This window comes from Hippopotamus amphibius, chromosome 6 (genome assembly GCF_030028045.1).
Source record: "Hippopotamus amphibius kiboko isolate mHipAmp2 chromosome 6, mHipAmp2.hap2, whole genome shotgun sequence".
NCBI lineage: Eukaryota > Metazoa > Chordata > Mammalia > Artiodactyla > Hippopotamidae > Hippopotamus > Hippopotamus amphibius.
The window spans coordinates 18797471-18820383 of NC_080191.1; the positions used below are offsets into that span (position 1 = coordinate 18797471).

At 34.3% G+C, this 22913-nt stretch overlaps 1 protein-coding gene across 6 annotated transcripts in view; it reads left to right on the forward strand.

Moving 5' to 3' along the window:
- The window catches only part of MMS22L (MMS22 like, DNA repair protein), a 135638-nt gene that overhangs the window by 34120 nt on the left and 78605 nt on the right, over positions 1 to 22913 (forward strand). For all 6 annotated transcript variants that reach the window (XM_057738450.1, XM_057738449.1, XM_057738451.1 and 3 more), the window contains 4 exons: positions 1943 to 2119; positions 10957 to 11019; positions 18847 to 18966; positions 21129 to 21355. In XM_057738450.1, the coding sequence (XP_057594433.1) occupies positions 1943 to 2119; positions 10957 to 11019; positions 18847 to 18966; positions 21129 to 21355 (587 nt within the window). The remainder of the gene's footprint in view (positions 1 to 1942; positions 2120 to 10956; positions 11020 to 18846; positions 18967 to 21128; positions 21356 to 22913) is intronic.

Here is a 22913-nt window from a genome sequence, read left to right on the forward strand (position 1 = left end):
TTGCCTATGAAACAACAGACAAAGGATTAACCTCCAAAATATACAAGCAGCTCATGCAGCTTCATACCAAAAAAGCAAATAACCCAATCCACAAATGGGCAGAAGACCTAAATAGACATTTCTCCAAAGAAGACATACAGATGGCCAACAAACACATGAAAAGATGCTCAACATCACTCATCATCAGAGAAATGCAAGTCAAAGCCACAATGAGGTATCACCTCACACCAATCAGAATGGCCATCATCACAAAATCTGGAAACAACAAATGTTGGAGAGGGTGTGGAGAAAAGGGAACTCTCCTGCACTGTTGGTGGGACTGTAAGTTGGTACAGCCACTATGGAAAACAATTTGGAGGTTCCTTAAAGAACTACAAACAGAACTACCATATGATCCAGTAATCCCATTACTGGGCATATACCCAAAGAAAACCATAATCCAAAAAGAAACATGTACCATAATGTTTATTGCAGCACTATTTACAATAGCCAGGACATGGAAGCAACCTAAATGCCCATCAACAAATGAATGGATACAGAAGATGTGGCATATATATACAATGGAATATTACTCAGCCATAAAAAGGGATGAGATGGAGCTATATGTCATGAGATGGATAGGCCTAGAGTCTGTCATACAGAGTGAAGTAAGTCAGAAAGAGAAAGACAAATATTGTATGCTAACTTACATATACGGAATCTAAAAATGGTACTGATGAACTCAGTGACAAGAACAAGGATGCAGATGCAGAGAATGGACTGGAGAACTCGAGGTTTGGGGGGGTGGGGGGTGTAGGGGGAGCTGAGACGAAGCAAGAGAGTAGCACAGACATATATATAGTACTAACTGTTAAATAGATAGCCAGTGGGAAGTTGTTGTATAGCAAAGGGAGTTCAACTTGAAGATGGAAGGTGCCTTAGAGGACTGAGATGGGGAGAGTGGGGGGGACTCGAGGGAGGGTGGGGGGGGAGTCGAGGGAGGGAGGGAATTCGGGGATATGTGTATAAAAACAGTTGACTGAACTTGGTGTACCCCCAAAAAATAATAAATAAATAAATAAAAATAAAATTGTAAAAAAGAAGAAGTTAGGGGAAAAAATGCCTGTATAGTAAACCCAAACAAAATAAAAGGTAGTAAATAAAGCTAACACAAATTTATAAAATTGAAAATAATAAAGATGATCAACAGCTTGAAAGATCAAACCAGCCAAAAGTTTGTTCTTCAAAAAAATTACTTAAAATGCCTAACCTTTCTTGAGATGTTTACACGTCAGTACTAGAGAGGAACATGGAAACATGCCTTCAAACTCTGCAGATATTAAAAAAGCTAAGAGATAGTGTCAGTACTTAATGCCTGATAATATCAAATATTTATATAAAGTGGAAATACCTAGGAAAAAAATCTTACTAAAACCCATTAAATGTTCAGCAACAGTAAATTAGGTAAATGGCTAATCTTATAGTGATATATTGGAATACTCTGATGAACTATGGCTATACTCACAGGTATGGGTAAATCTCACAGATATAATGTTGAGGAAAAGAAGTTAGCAAAGAATAGAAACAAGCTACTTAAGATTACAAAGACATTTAAAAAAAAGAAAAGAAAGAAAAAGCAGATGAAGCCAAACAATATGTGATTGAGGCACGTATATCTTTGTCGCAAAATTTACAAAACTAGGGAATGATACATTACAGGAGTCAGAATGAAGGTTACTCCTTGGATGGGAGAAGAAGATGTGATTGTGGGAACTGTAGGTACTAGTCACTTTCTAATTTTTAACATGGGTATTTTTATTATTCTCTAAGCTTTATATGTGTGTTTTATATTCTCTTTTGTGTGTATGTTTGTGTGTATATTTCCTTTTATATGGACAACAAATTATATGTTATTGGATCAGTGTCTCAATTTAATTGAATTACAATACTTCTGTTTCTATAGTCATTTTGGAACTGGTTGAATAAGCTACTTAAAACGCTCTTTGAAAAATCAAATGACCAAAGAAGACCTTCTGTGCCTATAATCCAGCCCAGGGATCCATTGGGTTTTAGTTGGTGGTTTATTACTCATGTAGCATCACTTTATCAGTTCGATCGCCATGGAACACTGGATGAAATGGTAAGATTTTATTTTTTTAAACTTTCTTATATTATCAATTAATATGTATTTTTTGTAGACAAATTAGAAAGTGAGCAGAAACAGTAAAAATATGATAATCCTACAGAATAAATTCAACTTCTGAATCTAGAAGCTGTAGACCTTTCTGTAAACATCTTGAAAATGATAATCTTTGTTTTTATTGTTTGTTTAAGGAAAAGCAGCTTATTTAAGGAAAAGACTTGGGATCTAGTCCTGGCTCTGCTATTAAGTAGTTTTTGTGACCATTAATAAAGTACTGAAACCTTTCTGGGTCTGTGTTCTCTCATCCAGAAATCATGGGATTGGGTTGTTCTGTTCAGAAGATTTCTTCTAGTTCTAAAATCTCTTAAGATTGCTGAAGGGAAAGCCTAAATCTCTAGAAACGAATTAGAGAAGCTTTTTGTGAAGATTTTTAATCTATTAAACAACCATGAACTTTACCTCAAATAAAAAGACAGAGATTTTAACTAGTATATTAATTTCTAGTTAGAAACATTTTTTCAATGTTATTTAAAATGCCCTATGAAATAAAACCAGCTGGTTAGATGTATTTATTTGAAACCCTATTTGTATGTAACTTCTTTCATATTCAGAAATAGTATACTATTATATCAACCCATCAATTCCATAAAATAAGCATCTAGAATCTCGAAACCAATGTGTCTGTGTTCAAACTTGGTTTGTTTTTTTTTTTTTTCTGGGAGTGGTTAACAAGCCTGGCCGATCAACAGACCTATCTGTGAGTTTTTAAACATTCAGATTTCTAAAATTTAGAGATCCTGTTTTCATACTGTAATCTGGTCTGGAGTTTGAGAATTCTTATTTTTAAAAGTTTCTTGGATAGAGAGTATCAGGTATGGGAACCATAGCTTTGTGAAACATGTTCCTTGATGGACTTCACAGATTTTTCTCTTTTTGGAATAGTGGACAGAGCCCAGAAATCATCCGTGGAATCTGAGTGTGAGTTAGTATTGACATATTGTCATAGAAGTGGAAAGGGCCTTAAGAGGTCCTCTAAGTGATTCCTTAGTAATAAAAAGGTCCTTTAGGAGATTCCAAGATAAAGTAAGTCAGGAAGTGCTCTGAGAAGTCCACACACATCTCACCATTGATGTATTTAAGCATTCTACCAATTCATTGAGAGAGATCAATAGAATGAGCTTCTCAAGAGAGAAGGATCATCTGTTCTTTGTTTATACATGTAAGTCCTTCCCATACTGATATATGGTAAATGATAAATGCCATTGTTACTGTAGGAGTCCTTTTATTGAGTATTATGTTTATGTTTCATATCTTTTAGTTCTTAAAATACTAGAACAGCAATGAAAGAACTCAAAAAATTTACGTATAATTCAAAGGTCTTTACATAGGCATTTTTATTTCTCTTACCATCCAGCCTTAATTCTTCCAAATACATATTTCTAATTTTAATCAGTGTAAATAAATATGGTAATTAGTTAAGCACTTCTGAGTTCCTGTTGAGTGGCCATCATAATAATAGATGCCATGATAGAATACACATGAAATAGATTGTACTGCCTCTTGCTTTAAGGAACATGCTTTCAGGTTATTAATGCTTGCTGGAACTGCCATTAACACTTACCTGATTGAGTGGTACATTTCAATAGTGATTGATATTGACCCCCACATACTCCCAGTATGGTAGGTAATCTAGCCACATTAATATGTATCATTACGATTACTATTGTAGTGTTGAATTGTACTGGTACAACCACCCTGTGTTGCATTGCTGAAATTACTCTTCTCTTTCACAGAGAGAACTCCGTAGGACATTATTGCTTTTATTAGCTCTGGATCAAGATAGTGGAAGATTTCTTTGTACTTAAAATAGCTTAATCGTTGTCTTTTAATATTTGTCAGCAGTTCCTTTATGATTTTTCTTTTGCCAAGATGCATTTTTTTTTTTAATCTTAATTTTTTAAATTATGTAGAAGGTTTTAAGAGGGAAAAGAGCTGTGGTATTTGGGAAAAAAAACCAAATCTTTCATATGATAAATTAATGAAAATGTGTAATAAATATGTGTATGTGTATATGTAAAATAGACTTTGCCTTTATTCATGAGTCCTCAAAGAGTTTCAAATGTTGTTGACTTCTTAATAGCTTTAAAGGAAAAACTCAAGCTCTCCAGTTAATGACAGTTTTCATTAGGGATGATACGTTCAGCATATTGCATTTGCAAAGTGTTTAATATCTCAGAGTGACTGGTTTTTATCTCAATGAAGTGTTATGAAGTAGGCGAGAGATTAATATTATATCCTTCTTACAGGTAAAGAAACTGAGGTACACAGTGTTTAAATATCACCCCATTTTTATCACTTAGATAAATTTGATATGAGAGACTTTCTGAGGACTTCCTCTCATGAATAGGTCTCTGGTAGGGTAACCATGTGTACTAGTCTGCCAGGGACAGTTCCAGTTTATGCCCATTTTCCCCTCATCCCATCTGGCTAGTTTTTTCCCTTTTATTTTCAAAGGTGTCTCAATTTGGTTTATAAATCATATAATCATTTTAATCTATGAACATAAAGGTACATTGACTCATTCTTTCAGAGATTTTATAGGATATTAATTTGTGTCTGGGATATACTTAGATCAGAATTTTGAAAATTATCTGAATTCTTTTTTTCTCCTTATGATGCATTAGCATAGCCAGCTACCATATAGAAAAGTTATGCATTAAGCATGCTTTATTCCACTAAAGAGTAATCTGGTGTGAGAGGTTGATACGAAGTAATAATGGTTAGCCATATGTTCTGCAGCAGAGAAATACCTCTAGTCTTGTGATAATCATAGAGATATTTCAGTTTTTAAATGTGAACTGCTTTTGCCCTGAAGGTTAATGTGAAATCTTTACATTTTAAATAGGTTTCAGATATGGTTAATTTTTTTTCAAGTTTTTGTAAATTGGACTTTTGCTGTGTGTAGATTTAAATCACAAAAGTTGCCAATTCCTTAATACAGGACTATAAGGAAAATTTCGTATCTCACTTCTCATACTAGAGGCTTTAGGCTTTTCTCCCAACCTAGATGAGAGTGTGTTAAACTCTTACCATCCCAGTCACCTATTTTATTTGTTTTTATTTTAATTAAAGTATAGTTGATTTACAATATTTCAGGTATATAGCAAAGTGATTCAGTTATATATATTCTTTTTCACATTCTTTTCCATTATAGGTTATTACAAGATATTGAATATAGTTCCCTGTGCTATACAGCAGATCCTTGTTGTTTATTTTATATGTAGTGGTGTATGTCTGTTAATCCCATAGTGCCAGTTTATATCTTCCCCTCTTTCCCCTTTGGTAACTCTTAGGTATCATTTTTTGTTTTTTGTTTTTTGTTTTTATATTCCACATATAAGTGATATTATATAATATTTGTCTTTCTCTGATTTATAGGTCCATCCATATTGCTGGAAATAGCATTATTTCATTCTTTTTTTATGGCTGAGTGATTTCCATTGTGTGTATATATGTATGTACGTATACGTATATATATATACACACACACATCTTTTTTTTTTTTTTCTTTTTGTCATGCAGGGAGTTGACTGTCACCAAGCACCCTGTGGTCAGTATGTCACTTGCTCCCATGCTCTGCTACACCAGGTGCCCAGGGTCTGGAGCCTCCCTGGTTTAAATTCTCTAGAGCATCACTCTTTTGTGTCCTGTGAGAATGGGAGTGGGAGTAACACAGCTGCTCAGATTCAGCGGGTGACCACATTTTCTTTATACATTCATCTGTCGATGGACATTTAGGTTGCTTACATGTCTTGGCTGTTGTAAATAGTACTGAAGTGAACATTGGGGTGCATGTATCTTCTCAAAGTATAGTTTTCTTTGGATGTTTGCCCAGGAGTGGGATTGCTAGATCATATGGTAGTTCTATTTTTAGTTTTTTAAGGAACCTCCATACTATTCTCCATAGTGGCTGTACCAATTTACATTCTCACCAATAGTGTAGGAGGGTTCCGTTTTCTCCACACCCTCTCCAGCATTTATTATTTGTAGGCTTTTTGATGATGGCTATTCTGACTGGTGTGAGGTGATACCTCATTGTGGTTTTGATTTGTATTTCTCTAATAGCGATGTTGAACATCTTTTCTTGTGCCTGATAGCCATCTGTATATCTTCTTTGGAGAAATGCCTAAATAGGTTGTCTGCACAGTTTTTGATTGGGTTGTTTGCTTTTTTGGTATTGATTTGTATGAGTGGTTGATATATTTTGGAAATTAATCCATTTTTGGTCACATCATTTGCAAATCTTTTCTCCCATTCTATAGGTTATCTTCGTTTTGTTTGTGGTTTCTTTTGCTGTGCAAAAGCTTTTAAGTTTAATTAGGCCCCATTTGTTTTTGCTTTCCTTTCCATTACTGTAGGAGATGGATCCAGAAAAATATTGCTGTGATTTGTGTCAAAGAGTGTTCTCCCTGTTTTCCTCTAGGAGTTTTATAGCATCCGGTCTTACATTTAGGTCTTTAATCTATTTTGAGTTTATTTTTGTATGTGGTGTTAGAGAATTCATTCTTTTACATGTAGCTGCCCTGTTTTCTCAGCACCACTTATTGAAGAGACTGTCTTTTCTCCTTTGTATATTCTTGCTTCCTTTGTCATAGATTAATTGACCATAAGTGTGTGGGTTTACTTCTGGGCAATCTATCCTGTTCCACTGATCTATGTGTCTGTTTTTGTGCCAGTACCATACTGTTCTGATTACTGTAGCTTTGTAATGTAATCTGAAGTCAGGGAGCATGATTCCTCTAGCTCCATTCTCCTATCTCAAGATTGTTTTGGCTATTAACAGTCTTCTGGATTTCCATACAAATGAAAAAAATATTTGTTCCAGTTCTGTGAAAAATTCCATTGGTAATTTGATAGGGATTTCATTGAATCTGTAGATTGCCTTAGGTAGTATGTTCATTTTAAGAATTGACTTCTTCCAATTCAAAAACACCATATATCTTTCCATCTGTTTCTGTCATCTTTAATTTCTTTTATCAACATCTTATAGTTTTTGGAGTACAGGTCTTTTGCTTCTTACGTAGGTTTATTTCTAAGTATTTTATTCTTTTTGATGCAGTGGTAAATGGGATTATGTCCTTAATTTCTGATTTTTTTATTAGTGTATAGAAATGCAACAGGTCTCTGTATATTAATTTTGTATCTGCAACTTTACCAAATTCATTGATGAGCTCTAGTAGTTTTGTGGTAACATCTTTAGGATTTTTTATGTATAATATCATGTCATCAGTTTTACTTCTTCTTTTCCAATTTGGATTCCTTTTGTTTCTTTTTCTTTTCTGATTGCTGTGGCTAGGACTTCCAAAACTACATAGTGAATAAAAGTAGTGAGAGTGGGCATTCTTGTCTTGTTCCTGATGAGAGTGTGTTAGCTTCTTACAAACACAGACATCTATTTTAAAAGCAAATATAGTTTAAAGAGAAAAATTACTTTGGGACATTGCAGGGATCATTTTAACAGTGTTTTTCCCCTGCCCAGAACATAGTGCAATCAGTCAGGCCAGCTGATGCATTTCTTTGAAATATCTGACATGGTGACTAGATAAAAGGTGTGAAATACAACCTTAAAATGAGAGTTGCTCTAGCTTACCTAGTTAGCTGAAAGTGGAGAGTGGGGGATCTATTTTATATTTCTGGTGGAAATACCACCTGTGCTGAAGTCTAAGTGAGTGTCTTTGTTTTAATAGTGGGATAAGAAATATAAAACATAGCCCCAAATTGATGACTGTTCCCTTCTTTCTATACTATAACTTTCTATATATATATAAGTAAAATACTGTAGCTGCTCAAAGTTAAGTTTTCCTGTGGGAAAAAAACCATATCCCTTTTATACATATTTTCCCACTAGACTTGATTTGGGCATGATGTAGTTGCCATTCTTCCCTCTGAATTATGGTTTATTTTTTAGATTATAACCACAGTACTATTAAATAGAGTTGAAATTCTTTGGACAAAAATTATACTACTTCTCTCTGATTTGTATGATTCAAATTATTAGAACAACTGAAATATACTCATACTACTATCAAATTATAAAGCTAAATACATCAACATTGTCATGCTCCTGCTTATTTGGGACTAGTGGTGATGTTATCTTAGTAAAGAATGATGTAAAAGTAGATTGCTCAAAGCTGAGGGAAAACTTGTTAGAAAAAGAAACTCACTTATTGATAGCATGATATAATGGAAGGAACACTGGCTTTGAAGCCAAACCTACTTGGATTTGAATTCATGCCCTGACTTCTATGTATATGACCTTTCTGAGACTTGATTATGTTATCTGTGAGTTGGATACAATTTATTTGAGGAAGTAATAATGTAAAGACCCAAACACATTGAACATATATAGTATTGATATAAATGGTCTCCTTTTTGAGAGAGTTTTAGGGCCAACTACCAAGTTCTGGAGCACAATCTCAAGACTGCCTCGTTTCTGACACTAATTAACAAGCTTAGGAATTCCCAGAACCATGTAATTTATGTGGACTCACAGAACTCACTGAAAGCTATTATACTCACAGTTATGGTTTATTATGGGGAAAGGATATAAATTAAAATTAGCAAAGGGAAGAGAACATAGTGCAGAGGAAGTACCAGATGTGGAGCTTCTGTTGTTCTCTCCCCATGGAGTTGAGACACCTTGTCTCCTGGCATCACTGTGTGACAGTATACAGGGAGTATTTCCAGGGGAGCTTGCCTGAACTGCAGTGTTCAGAGTTTTTATTGGAGCTCCATTCCATAAGCATGATTACATCAAGATGATGGTTGAGCTCAGTCTTCAGGTCAAAGCCCCCAGCCTGAGTTACATTGTTGATTTTCAGGCATAATTAGCCTTACCCTGTCTTTGTGGGTATGGCCATCCTCCACCCTAAATTACATTGTTAGACTTAGTCTAGTATAACCCTAGGACCAGGGGCAAACAAAGATACTCCCAACAGGCAAAACATTCCAAGGTCCAGAGAGATAAAAGCCAAGCATAAAGTCCAGATCTCTTTGGGCAAGATTCTTTACTACAAGGGCAAATTCTTTACTACATATTTTTTCCTGGTAAATATTTTGCATTCACTTTATTTACATAAATGTATTGCAAAAAACCAATAATTCATTTTTTTTCTTTAAGAACCTGTATTGAGATACAACTGATGTACAATAGACTGTATATATTTAAAGTGTACAATTTGGTATTTTTTTTCTTATTAGTAATGTATATATGGCAATGCCAATCTCCCAACAGTAATTCCTTTCTAAAAACGACTGCATCATTGTACTAGTTATCTATTGATGTGTAACAAAATTTGACAGCTTAAAACAAGGCATTTTCTCACACAGTTCCTGAGAGTCTGGCATCCAGTAGGAGCCTCGGTGGGTGATTCTGGATCAGGATCTCATGAGGTTGTAGTCAAGTTGTCACCCGGGGCCTCAGTCTCTGCAGACTTGACTAGGGCTGGAGAATTCACTTCTAGGCTTGCTCACCTTGACAGGAGGCTTCAGTTACTCACCACGTGGGCCTCTTCAGCCCTCTTCGTAGCATAGCTTTTCTCAGGAGTCAATTTCCCAGGAGAGATTGTCATTAAGAGGGAAGCTTCAGTGTCTTCTAATCTTGGAAGTGACATACTATCAATCCTACTAGTATTGGTATTCTATTGATAACAGACAACTCTGGTACATTGTGGGAGGGGGTTAAATAAGGGTATGAATACCAGGAGGTAGGGGACACCAGGGGCTGTCTTACAGGCTGGCTACCACAGTCACTAAGCACCTTTAATAAAGAAACATTTATTTAGTAATTTTATGTAGTCAGCATCTTACATGAACATTATCCAGCCATTTTAAATCAAGAATATTGAACGTGTTTTATCTTTTTATTGGTCATTGGAGTTCATCCTTGTGAACAGCATAGTTGTTTTAATAGGGATAGAAGGGTAGGATGAGACTCTTTGCCTTTATTCTTTAAGGGCTTTGGCTTAGTTTTCTGAGATCTTATGGTTACTTTTGCATCTTTTATTCTTCCCTCGTCAAAAACTAGCTGTTACTTGCTTCTTCTTGGAGGTACTTTCTTTGCTTCTGGTTTTGACCAATATCCACATATCCCAGCCTTTAAGGACTGAATATCAACTGAACCAGGTATCTTGTGAAAATTTCCTCCAGGCTTTCCCTTTGGAAAAGTAGAATTGTTCTCACTGCCTAACCTTTGTGAAATGTGAAGTGAAAGTCCTTTTTGGCTTTCTTCTTTATTGTAGAGAGTCTTCCGGATAGTTGAGGTTGCCAGATAAGTGACCATTGGGTAAATGAGGTAGCACTGTGTAAAAGTTTTTTTTAATTTTCTGTATAAAATTTTTAGCTACTTGTTTACTAGAGTAGACCATCTTGAGGCTGTTATATGTAAATCAAAGGTAGAAAACTGTTGAGTAAAGTACAGAATAAAGAAGAACACTCGGTGGTGTAAAAAACTCCAAAATATACTTAGTTTCTTTTTTTCTCTGTTAGATTATATTTCACAGCAAAAATTTATTATTTGTTAAAACATAATTTTATTTAAGTACCACTGTTTAATAAAGCAGCTCCCAATAAGGTTTAGATCAGATTGGAATACTTGTAAATTTTTTTCTACGAAGTCTGTCAACTAACTCTTTGCCAAAGTAATTTTAGACAGTCAAGATTTGTAATGGTAGCTGATGATAGTAGAAAATGTACTTCACACTTAATTTGCTGCTTTATAATTTTAATTATAAATAAGAGCAATAATTTTAATGCAATATTTTCTCCCTCTCTAGAGACAAATGGAATCAAATTGGAACTTTGTAGAAGAACTGCTGAAAAAGTCCATCAGTGTTCAGGTACACGTTTAAAGTGAGACAGTTTGTGGGCCTTGCTAAATTTTTATGTTACAGATTTTATTTATAAGAACCAAGCAAACAGTTAAAATGATTTAAATAACAAACTTACTTATCAGAAACCTGAGATAGAATCATCATTCTTTGTTAATGCAGGGTCCTTTACAATAGTTTTTATTTTGAAGATTTTTATTTTAACACGGAGTTGCCAGTTAAAGGACAAAGATAATTATCCTAGTTGGTGACTTTGACAAAATGTATTCAAAATAAGTAGTAGATGCTTCAGAACTATAACCCACTCCTTGACTGTATAATATCAAGTCTAGGAGACACGATGAGGGAGATAGTCAGTGGCATTGGAAATTCAGCTATATCCTCATCACAGCAGGAAGGTGACTTGCCTTGCTGAGCAATTTGTCTTACAGGCTTGAATCACACTCAAACTGATAAGGTCCTAGTTTCTGAGCCCTCATTTCATACCTTATCATTTTTCTTTCTGCAGAGCTGTTAATGTAGTGCTTCATGGCCCAGAGGTCAGATTTGACCTCCTTTCAAAATAGTTTTAAATGTGCTCTTCATCATCTTTAAACATATTGTATTATAGTTCTGTAAAGTTTTGTAGCATAAGTTATTTATGTAAGATTTTAAGGGGAAATTATAGTAAAGAATATTTTTTTAACTTGGGAAATAGACTCCTTTTCTGTTAAGAAAGGAAGATTGTTAAAAACTTGAAAAGGAATAAAAAAGAAATGGTAGTATAAGAGTGCTACACACATACACACATTTATTTTTTAGCCATATCTTTGAAAATCATTTTAATATCTTAATTTTTTCCCCTGTTATCTATATTAACTCTTTTTTTTAGGTGAAAATAGAAGTACATTTAGTTATAGTATGAATCTTCTAATTATGAACTAAAAATTCTAGGTTAGAATGCCAAAGAGCTCTGAATACATAAGTTGTATCAGAAACAAAAGAGCTATTATTCCAACCATTGTAAAATTTTTTTTATTTTCTTTTTTCTGTATCATTTTAATTGGCTTTCTCCTATGATCTTTTTGAGAACATTCTGATTTAGTAACTCAGAAAGTTTCAGACGTATTTTTTTTACTTCAGGAATATACAGAATCACTAAAAAGTGGTCACCATTATTTATATTAGCTGTTAATCCAATCTTTTAATGATATCAACTAAAGCTGTTTTGAAGATAAATCACTAATTCTTGTAAGTAGGTAGGATGACCATCTGGATTTTCCTGGCTTGGTGTATCCTAAGATGTGGGACTTTAAGTGCTAAAACCAGGAAAGTCCTGAGAAAACTGGAGCGAATCAAGTCACCCTAGAAGCAAGGATAGTACAGCTAATCTAAGAAACTTTCTCTGTGAATTTAGGTCTAGCATAAAGTCAAAGTAATATCTTTCCTGTGAGAGAAGAGGTCATTATTGTATATAGAAAAAAACAGTCCATTCTCTCTAGTAATCTCAATTTTGTCATGCCTTGATTGTATCAAATTAGATTTTATAAGTAGTATAGGACTACTTGCTGGAGTTCTTGAAACCAATTTTGTGGGTGCAGTAGGTGGTCGTAAAGAATAAATAATATGTTTGGATAGAGCTATCAGTTTGATTATATCTGTTTTCCCCCATTGAGGTAAATTAAAATCTGACCATGCTCGTGTGCTGTGACTTGATCTCCAACAGTGAAAGAGTCCATTTACAACATTTAAAAAAAAAAAAAAATGTTTCACATATAGAGCAGTCTTCAAATAAAATTGGTGGGCACTCCACTGTAGTCTTAATTAAGCAAATAATGTTTCAAATCTTTTTCTAGCCAGAGAGGATCTTCCAGAAACAGACATTGAGCTTTGTTAGTAAAGAGAATATATATTGTTTTAATTTTACTTAAACTGAATAGTTAAGTGTTTGCTTTAAAAAACATTTTATAGCTGTAATCCTATGTAATATTTGTGAATGCTAACAGTAAACATTTGTTCTACCTTTATAACAGCATAATTGTTTTTGTATGAAAAGGGAGATTTTTAGTTTTATGTTACCTATTTTTTTAAAGATCACAGAATAGTTTCTAACAAAGGTCATGAAAGGGTATAAGAAGAAAGCCTAAGCAAGCTTAATATTTTTTAAAACATTATTTTCATTTGTCAAAGAATTTGGAGAATCCAAGGCCAAAAACAATTCAGAATGTGATTAGATCTGAATAATGTGGGACAATAATCTTCTAATTACTAATCCAAAATGTTTGTGTTTCTTGGACAGAGAGATCTTGCCTGGAATATTGAAGTCTAACTCTCTTTATCTAATCCTTAAAAAATCCCATCAGTTAGACTGACAGTTCCTGATGGTTTCTGATAGGGAAGTTAGTTATGCATAAAAAGGAAAAATGAGCACCCAATTATTTTGTTGCCATTTGTATAGAATAAGCTAAAAGAGTAAATGTTTTCCTTTTTAGTTCTATAAAAGAATTTGATATATGGAATATACCCAAATTTAATATGCCTACATTTGATCTTTTGAAATAAAGATAGGAAGACATTCTTTTAAAAAGGACTAAGAGATCAGGAACAGGCACTATGGAATATTCTAGGGTAGTTTTCTACATGAAATAGTTCATACGTGCTCACTCAGCTGAGGTGAGACACCCAGAGAGCCCACAGGGTCTTGTGATAAATGTAGAAGTTGAGTAGCACAGGTGGGTTTGAGCCTATGTGGAAAAGAACCCCACAGGCTTTCTGGTTTATTAAAAATCTTTAATCAGAGGGCATGGATTCTGATGTTGTTAATCAAAACTCTTGGTTTATGTAGTTTGGCCTCAACACTCAGAGAATTGAAATATATCAGCTTAAGGTATGATACTGTGAACCTGTATTTATTATTTGATCATCAAGACTCAATGGGCTAAAAAAATTCATTCAAAATGATAGCTATCCCTGTGCAAGCACTGTACATATCACTTAATGTACATTCTTCCACTTCATGCTTATGGAAGTCTTGTGAAGTTCCATTTTATATTATTAGGAAACTGGGACACGGAGGGAGCTTGTCCAGGTCCACACAGCAAGCTAGGAAGTGGCAGAGCTAGGATTTGAATCTTTGTATTTTACTCCCTCTGTGCTCCCTCAAAGCATTTGACCTTGTAGGATTCTTAATAAAACTCTTTTTTTTTTCATTATTTCTTTTTTAAAACTTCTTTGCTGCTGTATGTTTGATTAGTAATCCATTTTGGTTTCTAGATCTGTTTTGGCAGTACTTGTGGAAAACAGCTATTTCAGTTTTCCATACTTTTTATGATTTGGTTTTTGTGGTTTTTTTACTCTCCAATAATGAGAAAATGTAAGGTAGGAACATATTAATATTCTCAGATCTGCTCAGACATTCCTCTTCACTGTATTTCAGCTCTGTTTTTCCATGATGAATTTGAGCTAAGATATCTGTTGCCTCTTCTTCTCCTGACTATTGTATACTCTCATCTCTTTGGCTCTCTGGACTTGAAGATGGGCAAATCGTTTCTTTCCTTAATTCAGCTGTTGTGCACCCACACAGTTTTTATAGAGAATTTTAAAGAAAAACTAAGGAAACGTGGTTCAAAACAATATAATAGTTGAATATATAGAACACGAAAATGTATTTTATAACAAATACTAACTGTAGTTAATTAAAAAAAGAAACTTGCTTTTTAAGTCATACTCAACTGACTGATTACTTATCCTGCCAGAACTGTGGAGAAAATGGTATTTTCTAAGCCATTTCTTTTCATTTTAATCTGTAGCCACTAGCAGAAAAATGAAGGGAAATTTATCTCCTTTCCTTAAAAAAAAAGGAAAAATCCCCCAGGATACCGTATTTAATTTCTTTTTAATTGGGTACAGTGGAAAGAGCATGGGCTCTGGTCTCACAAACTTTGATTCATATCTTGGTCTGGTCACTAAGAGCAATCTTGATCAAATCTGGCGTCTATTAAATGTTTATTTCTTTTCCCTCTTGTTTTTGGAAGGTGGCATAGAATAGTATGGAGTCATAAATTCTAGCTCCTTCCCAAGTGGACTTGGGTAAGCTGTTTGTAACTTCTGAACCCCAACCTTTTTTTCTGTAAAATGAATATAATAAAACTGGGATGGTATGAGACATGCATGAATGAGCATATGTAAAACATCACATAATACCTGACACATAGTCGGTATTTAATCTTTTGTTTTTCCCAAACTTCATATATTTTTATGGTTTAAATACCTTTTTGTGGATTTCACATGTAAAATGAGTTTCAGATACCAAATAAAACAATACAAAACTCTTCAAAATGAACCCACTTTTTTCATATAACCCACTTTTAAACCTTGCAACATAATAAAATTTTTTTTAAAAGTATGCTTTAATTCATATCAGTAGTATGCAATGGAAATAAGCCTAGCTCTAGTTTAATATTTTCATAATAAAAATCAAAGCATGTTAGTGATGAATAGAACCTTGTCTCCTTTGGTTAAATGAGTTTAACTGTCTGTTAGAGGAGCTAAGTATCTTTCACTAAACCATACAACTACTTGATGGAAAGAGACACCAGAACCCAGATCTCAGTTTTGTTCATAAAACATTTATGGAATCTCTTTGGCGGAGCAGGCACTGTGCTAGGCCCAGGAGACATTATCCCACCCCTCAGGGAGCTCATAGACACTTGAAGGAAGATAGAGATAAAATTTAGCAAGGTGAGTGCTAGGATACAGATGTGCATAGTGTGCTGTGGAGCGTAAAGAAAGGTCACTGTTTAGTGTGGAATTTAGAAAATTTCCTAAAGGCCTTGAAGCTTGGGTGTATTCTAAGGGATTAGTAACTAAAAGAGTTAAAAGCCTTCTTAAAAAAATCTGGTCGTGTGTTTTCTCACTCTCATTCATTGAAAGATTTGGCAGCAAGATCACTGTTCTTTTCTATACCTGTATACTACTTTTGTTAGTGACCCCAACATCATTGTGTATAATCTACTTGTCCTCTAAGTTTCTTCATATCCTTACTTCTAATCAGATTTCCTTTTATTTACCTCACCCACTGCCTCCTATGGTTATGCTCTACATGTTCTCACTTTTCTTTTTATTCTGTCCATCACTGATCTTTTCATTTTTCTGTGTTCTTCCATGTCCAAACTTTCCTCCTTGAACAATTTAGATTATACAACCCCTTATTATAATCACTCCATCACAAACACCTTTAATTCCATAGCCCTTACCTATTTTAAACTTGGCAAAACCTAATCCCCCTCTTACCCCTCTGCCACCCACACCCCCAGCTGAATGTTGGTGGAAAAAAAAATGTACGCTTATTCTTGCTGACTGGTCGGACTTTAATTCTTGATCATAAATCTTTTCAAATGGCACTTGGCTCTTGAATGTTTGCTTTTCTGCTCTCCAAAGCAACTTTTCTACTCTCCAAAGCAACAGAATTTCTTTTTTTAACACACAATTCATTACATGCTGTGCCTCAGTCATCTTAGCTTAGCATCTTGCCTCATAAGTCATTGAGAGAATAGGACCAGTCAGTCAAAAACTCCGTTATGTTTAAACCTCCAAGTCTCCCAGTATGTCTGCTTTGTACACAACCTCTCAATCTGCTTTTCTGTTACATTGGAAGTGTCACTGTTTCTCTCAAAGGCTAATTCCTTTCCCTGTGCACTGGATCTTCTCTCATTTGTTGAAGGACTTATATCTTCACTTAAATATCTCTACTTCCTCACCTGCTGTTATCTCCTCAGTCTGCCATAGTTGAGCATCTGTCTCTGCCATACCTGAAACTACTGTTGTCAGAGCCATCAGTGACCTCCATATTGTCAAATCTACGAGTTGTTTGTTCTCATTTTAAACTTTCAATAGCATTCAACCCTGCTGACCCTCTTTCCTTTCTGAAATATTTCTCTTGGCTTCCATGGTGCCTGATTTCCTTCCTACTTCATTGGCCATTGGGTTTTGCTTATAGACTCCACCTTTTGTTTGATACCTAAATTTTGGAATAGCAAAGGATTCTCAGTTCTGGATCCTTTTCTCTTTTCCATCCTTAGTCTTTCCTAGGTTGATCTTACCTAGTCTCTTAGCTCTAAAAGCCATCAATATGAAGGTAACATCCAAATTTACATCAGTAGCTCTGACTTTTCCCTTGAGCTGTAGACCCATATGTCAGTTGTCTACTTAATATTTCCACTTGGTTGCCCTGTGCACTCTCTCATGTGTTCCTCGCCTAGTCTTTACCATCTTAGGAAGTAGTTCCATCAACCTATTTTCTTAAGCCAAATGAGAGTTCTCCTTAATTGCTGTCTTTCCTTCATACCTTAACAAATCCCACTGCCTTTGTTTCCAAATATCTCTCTAAAGTTTTCCACTTATCTTAGTCTTACAGTTTCACAGAGTTACCTCCTAACATTTTGAGCTGGCCGGAAGAGAAAGAAGTAGAAAAAAGCAGACATTTTAACCTAATCTTCTGTGATGGAATAACCATGCATGTTTGTTGAAAAGTGATACAACATTGAATCTCAGTCATTCAAAAATTATTTATTTAAAGCATACAATATCCCAAGCACCTTCAGATTTCCCAGCATGTAGACTTTGTGCTTGACCTCTGTCTGCTTTTCTGTTATGTTGTGTCATTGTTTACCTTCTAATTTGTCTTATCTACAATATTCATTCTCCATGCATGATCCAGTGTAGTATTTTTGAAACAATCATTTCCTGTCACACCTGTGCTTACAATCTTGTAGAGGCTTCCCAACATAATTGAAATAAAATCCATACTTCTAACTGTAACCTATAAAGCCTCGAATGAGGTATGGTTCCTGACTTAATCCTACAATATCAAGCTTACTGCTAATTGAAGAACTTTCCATGTGTTTTCTCTGTAATGAATGCTTTACTTTCAGGTCTTTATGTGGTTGGCTCTTTTTCATTCAGTCATTTAGCCCAAATGCCAGCCCTCAAAAAGGCCTTTCCATTCATAGTTACTGATAAAATAATGACCCACATCCTATACTAATTACTCTGCCACATTACTCTGCTTTTGTTTTGTTTTTCGTGGTGGTCGTAATTGTTTAGATTTATCTTGTTTGTTTCAATGTCCTCTTTTTCCATTCTCCCCCAAAGTGTACCTTCTATTAGTGCACTACCATGTCTGACTTATTCATTGTTTTATGCCTAGTACCTTAGAATAGTGCCTGGTATGTAGTAAGCTTTGAATAAATGATTGTTGAATGACTAGAATTCAGTGATGTGTCACTTTTTATCAAACATGCATGATTATTTCATCACAGAAGATTAAAGTGTCACGTCTTTTCTACTCTCTCCTGTTGCCACTTTCTAAAAGGTTAAAATGTATGTACTCTGCCAATCCTCTGGTTTTTAGAAGAACAACTCTTATGTTCCCATAAAGAATTTGACCTCATATTGATACTTCAGTATGACCGAATCCTCTGGATTTGTGTACATCTTAATTATTAGATCATTTATACTACTTCTTTCTGGTTTGGGTTACTTTTTCGGTCTCTGGGTTCTGCACCACTCAGTTATTAAATACCTATTGTAATTGTTAAATAACTTGAGTTAAAAGTCAAATTGAGTTATGTAATTTCAATTATCTGAATAAACTAATGGTCTCTAAAGCAAAGTTTTAGAAGTATACCTTATGCTGATTCAGACCTTCTGGTTTGAAGATGAGGATGGGTATGACTTGGTGTATATATATATATTTATATTTTTTTTAGGAGCAGGTTATTTGGTGCAACATCAAGTGATAATAATGTGTGTTGCCAGAGCCCATTTCGTTCCTCACAATTTCAGTTTATTTTTTAGGATGGTATACTAGAAGAGCAGTTACGAATGTATCTTCACTGCTGTTTGACTCTTTGTGATTTCTGGGAGCCAAACATTGCAATTGTCACCATTCTGTGGGAATATTACAGTAAAAACCTGGTGAGTAAATAGAATATGAATTTGTTGCAGGAATTTGAAGAATTTGTACATGATATTTGAGGAATTTTTTTTTATGGCTTAGTTATATATAATTAAGGATTTTTCTTAAAATTAATTTTTCAAAGCAGATTAGCTCAAAAATTCTTTTACATTTCACTTTGTCTAAAGAGCATTGGCATAAAGGAAAGGAGCATTTGATGTCCCTTTTCTCTTAAGAGTGAGATTAAGCAAAGTAGCCAAAACTGTGCAGAAAGGTGTTTTTAAAAATCCTCATTTATAAATGTTTTCTAACAACTATTGATTGCTTGCAACACATCAAACAGTTAATGCAATCTTGAATAAGAACTAGTCTTGGTATTTGAGTAGCTTATAGGCTTCTGGGCAGAAGCACATATATTGTAGAAAAAAGTTATAATACTGTGGAATTCAAGAGGAAGGAGTATCTTACCCAGTTTATGGACTTGTAGATGACTTTATGAAGTCATAATTTTTTAAGTCGGCCTGGGGAATGAGTAGAATTTTCCAAGTACAGAAGAAAATGAACATCCAAGCAAGAGGAATAGTGTGGACGAATGTTTAGAGACATGAAAAAAACATGATTTATTCCTGTTGTGTTACGTAGCTCTGAATGGTGGGTCTGAGGTGACTATGGAGAGATACGAGAGATAAGGAAGTAGAGAAGTTAGTCTGGGGCTGGATTATGAAGGGTCAAAGATAATGTGCAGTTGAGTTATGATTTATTCAGGAGACATTGGAAAGCAAGGATGTGACACATTAGGTATGCATTTGAGAAAATTTTTCTGAAAGTAGCATAAAGGAATTGGGTACAGATGAGTTAGTGGTCCAGTGTAGTAGTATAAGCAAGTGAGTGAGAACTAAAATAGGGACAGTGGATTTTAAAAGGAGAGGATAAACTTGTAAAGGAAGATAAAATTGTAAAGGTACATTTAAAAGATTGAGTTACTTGTGTGTGGAGAGAAGGGAAGATTTGGAATGTTTGGTTTTCTGTGTAAATACCCAGTGAACCCTTCAATCAAGATAGAAAATAGACATGGAGGATTTACAAGTATATTACAAGTTTGGGTTTGTACATAATTGATCTTATTAAAAATAAGAAAAATACCTTTTTCTGAAGCATATTGTCAGGCTAGTTGGAGAAATGGTGAATTCTAAGTCTCAGGCAGAATGTGTACAAGATGAGTCTAGAGTATCTTGTCATACCTGAAAGCAGGAATGGTATCAAAGTAAGCTGGAGTCATGTCAAAAGGACACAGGAGCCAACTTTAAGGAGGTCTCATTGCCCCTGGGTAAATTTGGGCATGATAAAGAATAATGACTGCTGCAGATTGTGTGTTTAATTCCTTGAGTTTATGGTACTTTTAGAAAAGTTGTTATTCTGGAAACTGAAAATAAAGGAAAATATAAGCTATATTTTAGAGTACACAATTTCTGAGCTAGTTTAGAAGTAATGCTAGAATTAGAGAATCACTGTTTCATGCCTCTGATGAAATAAGCCATCTGGATGATAATTTCCACAGCTGCTCAAACTGTGGGGTCACTAAAATGGATAGATGAGGCTGACAGCGAGATCAGCCTGAACATCACAAAAGAATGATGGTGAGAACTGAGGTGCCTCTTTGCTAACTGAAATAGGAAGTACTCAGGACTACCAGAGAAAGATTCTCACCAAAAAACTTGACCTGAATCTGATCAGTCTGCTAGATTCAGCTGCCAATTTATAGAAAAGGTAGTGGATGAAAGAATACATTAAGTGACTATGGGAAGATACAAGCCCCTAAATCCAGAATTTAGGAAATGCTGCACAATAAATTACCTGATAAATGGTATGACAAAAACATTCAGAGATTTATAGAATAAAAGGTATTTAAGAGGTATGTCAGCCAAATACAGTGTATGGATCTTGTTGCTATCCTAATTTGAACAAACAAATTGTTAAAAAGACATTTGGAGGATAATCCAGGAATTTGAACACCCCTTGGTGTCTGTGCTTGAATGTAATTTTTATTTTAGGGGAATATGTGGTAATGGCTGTGTAATTTTTATGATTAAGAAGAGTCAAACTTTTAGTAAGCTACTTGGGATTTACAGCTTTCCATTTTTATTCGGAGACTTAATACTTGTTTTCTGTCTTTTGCTTTTAGAATAGTTCTTTTAGTATTTCTTGGCTTCCTTTGAAAGGCCTTACATATGTCATTAAGTCACCCTTGTCTATGCTAGAAATGGCGAAGACCTGCTGTTGTGATAAACAAGATCAAGACCTGTATAAATCCAGCAGTAGTTACACTATTTTCCTTTGCATTTTGGCAAAAGTTGTTAAGAAAGCAATGAAGAATAATGGCCCTCATCCTTGGAAACAAGTCAAAGGAAGGTGTGTGCCATATCTTTCTTTGTCATGAATGTTCACATATCTTTGGAGAAGTTTTACTGTTTGTATTTTTTAAGTTAACTTGTGCTTGAATGTCTTTATGGTTTACATTTTAAATGTATTCGTTAATGTAGGACAGCAAAACATGGAGCATTTTGATCTTGTCAACTTGTTATAGTAAGGAACAAACCTAATATCCAAAGCTTGGGGAGGATTTTAGTTTCTTATTTATCTCATCAGTCCTGAAGATTGAAATTCTATATATTAAATGCAAGGATATAAGAGAACTGTTGTTTTTCTTGCCGAAGTTAATTGTAATGTTTTACGTAATTGTTTGCATATATTTTATTAAAAATTATAGAAATAAAAAACATCTCCAAAGCATACATTGGTGGGTGATAGTTTCAGTCTATAAAACTTTGTGTTCTTAGAGCCTACCAGTCTCACAAACCCTGCTTTCTTGAATGAAAACTAATCAGAATATAATAGAACCAAATAACTCTGATGTTCTCATTTGAGGAGTATGCCATTTTTCATTTCTGGTTTGGTAAAATAAACTTTTGGTCACATTGGTCTGTTCTCCTTTTTTGAGAGTTTTGCTTGTTAAATGGGTGTGATTCTTCTCTTTCCTTGTTCTGCTTTTGCCTACTAGCCCCTTTTCTTGCCCTCTGTGCAGTAGACCGCCCTCTACCACTTGCTCAGCTTATGTGGTGGAAGCTCTTGCAGTAGAATACTTCTTATTTTAGATAGAGACTTCTCAAGAATCACTAAATGAAATTCCTGTTTGATTCACACAATGAATAATTCTTGCAAGGTTATGGTGATACAGTTCAGATTTTTTATTTAGAATATACTTTTTTTTTTTTTTTAATGGTAGCGTCTTTGATAAACTTCCAGTAATTAGGTAGCTTAAACAGTAGTTTTTTTCTTTTTTTCTGTTTGCCAGTTTGTTTTTCAATCTTAAATTATTTTGTGGAAGACATAATACTCAGAGCTTTATTGCTAAAAGAAATTGGAATTCAATAACAAGTCTGTATATCAAGTGCTATCATGGCCATAACGGAGGATATCATTAAACAGATATGTACTTTCAGGAGCTTATCAGCTTTATCATTTATAAATAAACATTTAACCTATCATAAGCATTAATCATTTCTATCTTAAATAAACCAATTATAGAAGTTACAAATTTAACAATCCCTAAGATTCAAAATGAACGGTTTTCAATTCTAATCCCTTAATTGATGAAACAAAAATACATCAACTATTAAATTGTATTAAATAGTATTGACAACAGGTTTTTAAATGGCTAGTCTTGCATATTTGAACATTAACAATTTTTCTTTGTGAGTAGGTAAAAGTAATTTTTCCAGCACAGCACGTTGAATTGTCTTAATGTATAAGTATAGCAAGAACGAAATCTTTGTGAAGGGTAGAAGGAGAAAGGGTTTAAGGAAAATTGTTATATAAAATCGCCCTGTTGAGATTTCTGTAAAGCACATCAAGTTGTATTTAAAAGAATTATATATTCTTTTTTGTCTGTCAATAAAAATTAAAAAAG